Source organism: Amblyomma maculatum, chromosome 2, assembly GCF_055883805.1.
Source record: "Amblyomma maculatum isolate TAMU_Amacu chromosome 2, ASM5588380v1, whole genome shotgun sequence".
NCBI lineage: Eukaryota > Metazoa > Arthropoda > Arachnida > Ixodida > Ixodidae > Amblyomma > Amblyomma maculatum.
In genome coordinates, this window is record NC_139345.1 from 157,055,650 (window position 1) to 157,063,701 (window position 8,052).

General features: G+C 45.7%; 1 protein-coding gene across 1 annotated transcript; it reads left to right on the plus strand.

Moving 5' to 3' along the window:
• Positions 1-1,728: 1,728 nt before the first annotated feature.
• LOC146200254 (uncharacterized) lies at positions 1,729-7,497 on the plus strand. Its single transcript, XM_084592310.1, has 2 exons — positions 1,729-2,095; positions 7,157-7,497. The coding sequence occupies exons 1-2, from the start codon at positions 1,729-1,731 to the stop codon at positions 7,495-7,497; spliced, it is 708 nt and encodes a 235-aa protein (XP_084448436.1).
• The last annotated feature ends 555 nt before the right edge of the window (positions 7,498-8,052 follow it).

Genomic DNA, 8,052 nt, shown 5'->3' on the forward strand with positions numbered 1-8,052 from the left:
ATTCAAAAGCAGAAATTCGCACTCCATGGAAAGATATAGGGAAATTTGGGTCACGTCCACATATGTGGACACAGCGCCTGAAGGGGATCAATATGAGGTCTCCAACTCATTGAAGAATCATAGTAAACGCCCGAGTGCTTAGGAGTGGTCACTTGAACTAAAGTCTCTAGATTGTATGGAAGAGAAATGGAAACAGGTTGATTGACCGGAAAGACTATTCTGAATCATTTATTGACATTTAGAGCGAAGAAAAGATTATCTAGCGAGGATTCAAGAGCATGTAGGTATTTCTGTAAGATTTGATATAAGGTATGTATATCTGTGGATGAAGGACAGAAGGCTACATCGCACAGGTGAACATCGTCTCGCAAACGTATTGAAGAAAGGAAAATATTGAATAGAAGAGGGGACAGGACCAAACCTTGAGGAACGCTTTTCGATTGAAAAAATGGGCGAGATGAAAGACCACCCTGATAACAGTAAAAAAAAAAAAAATGTTCCTGATGAAAATTCTTGAATCCAGGCGACTATGTAGTTCGGAACTTGACAATTTATCAAATGCAAAATTGGTATTCTGTGATAAACACTGTCGTTAGCTTTTCAAATATCCAAAGTTAGTAGAGCAGATATTTCACGAGTCCGACTAGCCAAACGATTTCTTCTCTCCAGCTCAATGTGAGGAGACCACCTTGAGAATTCTGTTCGAAAACCAATCTCTCTGGGAGAAAGAATTTTCTGTCTGGAAATGAACTTAGACAAACATGAATTGATTATGCGCTGTATTGTTTTCATCAGAATAGAGGCCAAAGAAATCGGTCTGATATTGTTGAGGACATAGCCAAGGCTTTGATGCTTTAGTAGTAGAACCACTTTGGCAAGCTTTTAGGAGCTAGGTATTCAGGGGCTCTTCAGCGAACAGTTCACAATATTTAATAATTCCTGTGAAGAAATCTCGAAAAGAATCTTCAACATACCAGCAGTAATACCAACAGGGACTGGAGCTGAAGCTGTTAATTTTGAAATTACAGTTGCCTTCCGACATAATCACCTCGGAAAAAATCTGTCGCAGCGACCGGGATTGCGAGCGGCCTTGGGCACGGTGACAAAAAGCGAATTTCTAGATCGCCACCAACAATATCCAATACATCAGTCACCTCGCTAGGGCTCAGTACCACAGATGAAGACCACACTATTTGCTGCGGAGATTTAGCACGGCGCAGGAAACGAAATAGTGCACTCTGGTGTTTATTATCAGATAAATAAGAATGTAAATCACTTTTACCTTTGCTTGGCTGATGACACAGCAAGCTTAAAAAGGGCAGCATGAAACTTGTATTGTAAGAGGGGGTCTGATTATAGCGCAGACTCTTCCATGCAGCTTTTCGACACCAATAAGCACAAGTGCAGTCAGGATTCCACCAAGATGAATTTGAGGGCTGACCACATGAGGCAAAATAAAATTCAGCCGGTTCAATCGTATCGTGTAACCATAACACCACAGACGCCGCCCGTAAATGAGCGTCAGAAGGGGAAATAGACGAAAGGGAAGTTCGAACAGTGGTTCCTTATTTAACATAATTCACAAAGCGCCTCTGATGACACGTTTAGTGGCAGGATATAAATCAGATATCGATGATGATGACATGATCATCCCAAACGTCTTGACAAAGGTGGATGCTAATCACTCTAATCTGAAAGAGAAGAAGTAGAAGAAGGCGAAGACAGGCAATGGCAGCCGCCGAGGACGACCAAGAAAAAGCGTTTACCCACATCGAGGAGAGCAGCGGCGAGTACAGCAACGGGCCCGAACAGGATCCACCGACAGAGCCTGGAGCTGCAGCCACTGACGTCATCCACGAAACTGGCGACGCACCGTCGTACCCCGAGCCCTGGCTGCAGGGAGTGGATGCTGGCCTCTACGATTTGGCGGTGACGCCCATGCCTGTTGTGTCCCGTCCACTCTCGGGCGTCGGGGCTTGTTCACTCCGGCCTATTGTGTTTCGCCGACTTCCGCCCGCCACCGCGGTCCAGGAGATCTTGGAACCTGATCCTCGCTACCATCAAAACGAGGCCTTCCGCAGTGCATCTCAACAAGGTCAGCATTTCTCTAGCTTGCGAACAAAGAAAACACAAACCTTCTCTGCTACTGTGAAAAAAAATTTAGTTGCGTAGAGACAATTTTTCTATCCGGTCGCAGTGCAAGCCTTCATTAAACGCGGCGCCCGGCTGGTTCCATGCACCAAGAACTGAGCATCTTTTTGGGTTTTGGGTTGCAAGGCATACGAAAGGTTGGCGGCTAAATTTATTTGCCTTAATGATTACTACTACGTAGCCAGTTCACAATGCCAAGGGTTGGCTGTAACTTAATTGTTGATATCTGGGTGTTGTTATTGCCAAGGGCTTTGAACGCAGCTGAGGTAATTCGAGAGACTTAAAGCGCAACTACACGGCGTGAATTGATCGTGAATGAATGCACGCGTTCTTTCTGCACTGGGAGGTGGATTCTCACATTGCATAATCATTTGCTCAATCGAGGATCGTACTTACCACGAAGTAGGTAAGGCGTTTTGTACACTTTTCAACTTCTGTTCTGAGAAAACGTTTGAACATTACCTAGATGTTTTATGAATGAGTCTGTGTCGAGCATACTCAATGGTGTTGAAAAATGCTGCCCCATGTATTAAGCTGAAAAAAAAATTACCGACGATTACGTTACTTCCTAATGCGAAATTTGAGCGCAGCAAATAATCTGTTTCACCTTTTCGATAGATTGAGGCAAAGAAATCGAGCAACACATGTATGCGCTATCACAGAATTTTTTTCTCTGGCAGCTCGTTTAGCAGCAGCAGCAGACGGAGGACTTCCACCGGTCGTCTCGCTCATGGCTCAGAAAGATCTGGCAGATAATTTTGCAGTAGCGAACGGCAGCGGCAATTTCGGCTCGGGCGGTGCGCATATACAGATCCACCGCCACCGATCTGGCTCTCTGATTGCCACCGCACAGGGGTTGCATTGGAGGAGGAGCGAAGAAAGGAACTGAGTTTCAGCCGGCGCTTTGGCAACCGGAGACTCGCAGGAAGAGGGGGGAGGGGGGCGGCGTGTACACCCAGAGGCAAACGATGGGGGCAGAAGCGCGCGCAGCAAGCGGACAACGCGATAAAGGGAGGAGGGAAGAGATAGCACCGACTGACTGATGCTGCTGACGCCGATAGTGAGTCAACCCCAGCTGCGGAGTTGGTTTCAGGGAAAACGCCGCCGATGCCGACGCAAACAATATGATACCCTCGCTTCCGCAGCGCCAAGAACCAGGTCTAGCCGTGGGAAGGTGGTCACGTATTCGTCGACGTGCCGGGGCCTACGTGAAATAACCGGTGCGTCGGCAACTGAAGAGCACCCTATCCGCCACACAGGAACAGGGGGGGGGGGGACCCTCCCCTCCTCTTTCTGCATGGCGGCGACGGTGTTCTATGCAGTCACGTTATCTTGACTATCTAGCGGCGTCAGCGGCATCCAGCGGTATCAGTCGGTCGCTGCTAGCGCTGGGGGGATGAAAGGGGGGCGGAGCTGGTTACGAGGCCGACGACGACGCCGACGCCGACGCGAAACCCAGGAACGGACGCCAAAGAGCTGCGCTCTAAAAAGTTTGGAAACGTATCTATAAATACACATTTCCAGTATAATGACTGCCAACAGGAGAACAGATTCGCATCAGTCTTTTTCAGTGCGTATTGTGTACACACTTGATGTACGAAATGAAGGCGCAAATGAAGGAAAAATTGAGGAAATGTTTCTAACAAAATGTACATGATGCAATATCGCGTGGTAGCAGATAACTTGGCAGATTGATTTCGACGACTTGGGGCAGGTGAACCTGTAGTTCAAAATCGAGCCGTGTACATCCTATGAAAATGCAACCATACTCTGCTGTGTTTTCGTTTCTCGTCCGTAAAATGTTTAGCGCGGTCCACCATAATATCGCACTTTTCGAGCTCTAAAAGCAGGCAAAAGACTATATTTCAGACTCAAGACGAGAACACTATACGCCCAGAGCCTTTGCTCTAACCTGCGCGGTAGAAGCATGATATGGTGGGCCTACACTAATGAACTGCGCCGCGACCTAGCATTTGCATAACACAGCGGCAAGGCTTTGAACCGAAATCTAAACTTAAAATCGCAGTGTGAACGCATAATGTGTAGGTGCTTTCAGAGCTGCAGCGAGGGGGCCACAAGTTCGATCAAATGTCTATATGTCTACCGCTGTTGATTAAATAAGCCTATGTCCGCTGAGTACAGTTAATATACAACCTAGGAGTACTGCTGCAATTTTTACCACACGAATATTATGTGCTGCGGGGTAGCTTGCGTATGCCATGAAGGTTTTAGAATTAGAAATGTTTTTGTAAAAAGCAGCACATCGAGACTGCGAGCTGTGTGGTTATTGTCTTGTATGCATGTTGTCCTCTATACATATTCGATAGGTGGCGGATCCAGCTAGATGGTACATAATCACAATTTTCGCTGCCGCTGTGTTCAACACTGGCATACAGATAGATTAGGATGAGGTCTACTTACAGCTGATTTATTCGGTGAAGATCGCAAGATCGTTGTCTTCGTCGTTAAGAATTATAATGACAACAGTACCAAGAATGCTTGTGGAAGAATCTGAATCCATAATATGAAATTGAATGTTTCTTGGTATTAAACTTTGCGATGCATAGTCAGAGTTACTTCGATGATTGATGCCTTAACGTGAAAGCAATTCTCGCCTCATGCTTTCTGTTACCACAAAGTGTGACCAGAACACTTCCTTCGCACTGACATATGCAAAAAAATAACGTGTCACCGTGAGACGTCGAACCACCCCCCGTGCACATAAGCTTCATTGGCCCAGGCGTGAGAGCATTATGCTATCGCCGCAACCGGTCACGAATCGTGTAAAACTGCAACACACTCTCGCGCTGTGCAGAAAACATCGTCGTATTCATCAAGCGCCAACTGCAAAACACTTCCGTGCAGCACTGCAGTGAGCCTCATCGTCTTGAAGTTCTTTTTCAAGCGCCGTTTCGTCATTTAATCTTCGTAGTCTCCGTCCGCAGACAGTTCATGTTCATTGAGGAAATAGGGGCTGGTAGAAGATATTGATAGTGGCGATAGTAATATAAACGTTTTCGCATTACTTCAACAAATCAGACTTAAGTGCGCTCCTGGAATTCGTTTATGTTTAGACCTCCTCATATATGCATGTTTGAGTCACTTATTTTTAACCAAAACATGTAAGGTATACGCACATGTGCAGCATATGTAGCACAAACTGAGATCGACGGCTTCGAATGCTGCAGCGCTGATTTAGGAAGAGAAACAGTCACGCGCGTCCTGCAGGTGATGGCGTAGAAAGTCTTGGATGTATTGTTTCGGATTATTGCGCTCGTGCAGATGGTAGTAGTGGTTTTTGATACCTGTCCTACATACTAGCAGAAAGACAGCGGAAAGGAACAAAAAACAGAATGTTCATCCTCAGTTTGCTCTGTTTGGTGTTTTATACCGCATGTTTCAATGACCCGCTAAATGTCATCGGTTGGCAAAAGTTCATTAATTGTCTGGGGTGCGGTGAACACAACTTTGGTTCGGTTTTTCTCGCAGTTCTTTTTTTTTTTTTACATTGTGTGGAAAGGTGTCTCACATAAGGCGTAAAGCTTCGCAATCCCCCTTATATTATCATCAGTTATGTGGCGTTCTTTCTTCTAAAGAGCGCAAATGCTCTTAAGAATTATTGTCTGGTGTGACAGAGTAGCCTGCTTGGAGAAAAAGCTTTACTTGGCTGAAATATCTTCGGAGTCTGCAATAGAGGTAAAATTTTGCTAAGGCAATTTTAAAGAAAAATGCCGCTAATCCTCGCTTGACTCACTTAAATTCGGCGGAGTGAAATGCTAAGAGGCGCTTACAGACGCGATGTTTATAACACTAAAAATGATGGTTTTAAGTAACTTCTAGACATAGCATCCTCCCTTGACATGACAGTTCCCGAAGAGTGGTATGAACTGAAGTGATTGAAATGCTATTAAAATTTGGCTACCTTCATACTGAAGGTGGTTCTGATCGCCACCAATGAATACCAAAACAAAATTCAATACATAAGAAAATCTCAAACAACCTTTGAACTCTCAAAGTTACGCAGGTGTGTTTCGCCAATATGTGTTAAAAAGTGTTCGCTATGAACAGACAATAAACAAAACTTATGCTGGCCCATTCGTTTTGTAGGTAGGGCTTGTCATTGAACAATATTAATAAATGTATGTTTTCCTCATTAAATTGAAGCCGTTCTAAAAAGTCGCCCGAGGAGATCTTGGGCAAGTTTGGAGCGCTACAACTCCGAAGCGTTCAATTCTATCTTCAACATTTTCTAGCAGACAAGCAGTCAGCAGCGGGTAATACAGATCGCTGGCATCACTTCAGAAAGCGTGGAGGCTCGTATCGAGTTGAAACATAGCAGAATATAGCTCTTGTTCAGAGTTGTTAGCCAGAAACAGGTCGTATATGGTAAGCACGTGTAGGTTTTCTCAGTAAAACATTTAACCGCACTTTTTCTACGTTCCACGCTTCGAAATGCCACTCTTGGGTCTTTTTGCGCTAAGAATACTTCCACGTCGTTCTCAAGGCTATGTTCAATCTCTTTGGTCAGCAAGCCCACACATTTACCTTGTTTCGGGCTTACGCTGAGAGGTCCATATTGCCGTGAAACATAAAGGCATCAGAGATAGCATTATGGCTTTGAAGTTGAGCTCATACTAGCAGAAGTCACATTACCTATGAGCTGGTTTGACACAGAAACAGTGTTTCAGCAGAAAGCCCCTGAGGGTTTCGGGGAATTGCATAAGGGTTAAGTCTACAGCTATTCAGAACATCGGCGCTGTCGATGAGGCAAGAGCTACTCTTGCCGAGTCTGTAGCTAACTACTTATAGCTACATAGACGTACCATGAAAAACCGTTCATGACTCGGTTTCTTTGTTTTATAGGTGAACTTAGGAACGAGATCTAGAAGATTCTTAGCTTCTTCTGGAAGAGGCAAACCCAGCGGGATTATGAAGGGGGACCTTTAATTTGTGCTCGAGAAACCGCTTGAGGCCGAATAATGTTCAGTTGCTTTCCGATGCACAGGCTCACAGCACCATCGCCTCTCACTCGGACGCGTGTTCGTGGTATCTGCGGCGCTGTCGTGCTCCCTGGGACTGGCCTCCTGGTTGCTCTACCGACATCTGTCGCAGGTGCCTCGGCGCTTCGCTGAGATGCGCGCAGACCAGACCGACTCCATCGTAGCCGACTACACCGAACCCGCGCTACCTCAGCCCACGTTCGAGCCTCGACGCGACTACGAGAACGCTACCGACGACCTGCACCTTCTCGGGGTCTGGCGCAGGCCCTTCGCCGTCGTCGGTGCTGGCCGGAAGAACCGCTCCATGAACTTACCACTACAACGCGACGCTCTATTGTGGAGATGATTCACGAGCTATGGCTGCGGTTTTATGGCGACAAGGACGTACGGTCGCTCTTTTGAATATTCGCTTGCGTACGTACTCTGTTCGCATTTAGAACGGCACTAATAAAATGCATTCTGCTTTCGTATTAGGCCCCTGCATAAGCCTTTAAGTTGTCGTTTATCAGTTGCACTTTCCGATAGACTGCTGTGGGAAACAGACACAAGGCAAACTGTTCGATGCGCTTAGCAACGCTCGACAGCAATGCATGGTGTCATTATGGGAATCAAGTTAATATCTTCTACGCATGTAAACACACGAAAGGCGCATGCGCCTTTTGAAAATAAAAATAATTGGTTGCAAAAATTGATGGCTAGTGACTGCGAAAATTGAGTGTAGCTTTACAGATAGTTTACATCTATGAAAAAAAAAAAAACGCTTGTCGGATCAGCTCGTTCTACATACCTGCACATGGGCATATTGCTGAGAAACTGACTTGAGGGGAACAGTTATGAATGTCGCATACGCATTAAACTGACGCTAATGCTTGCGGATTCACTGGAATATTCTATTAATCTA

What these genes read in the sequence shown, in the direction of transcription:
- LOC146200254 (XM_084592310.1), top strand. Translation starts at nt 1,729, where the DNA reads ATGGCAGCCGCCGAGGACGACCAAGAAAAAGCGTTTACCCACATCGAG. An exon ending in CCGCAGTGCATCTCAACAAG is followed by an intron (nt 2,096 to 7,156) that starts GTCAGCATTTCT and finishes TCCGATGCACAG; the next exon opens with GCTCACAGCACCATCGCCTC.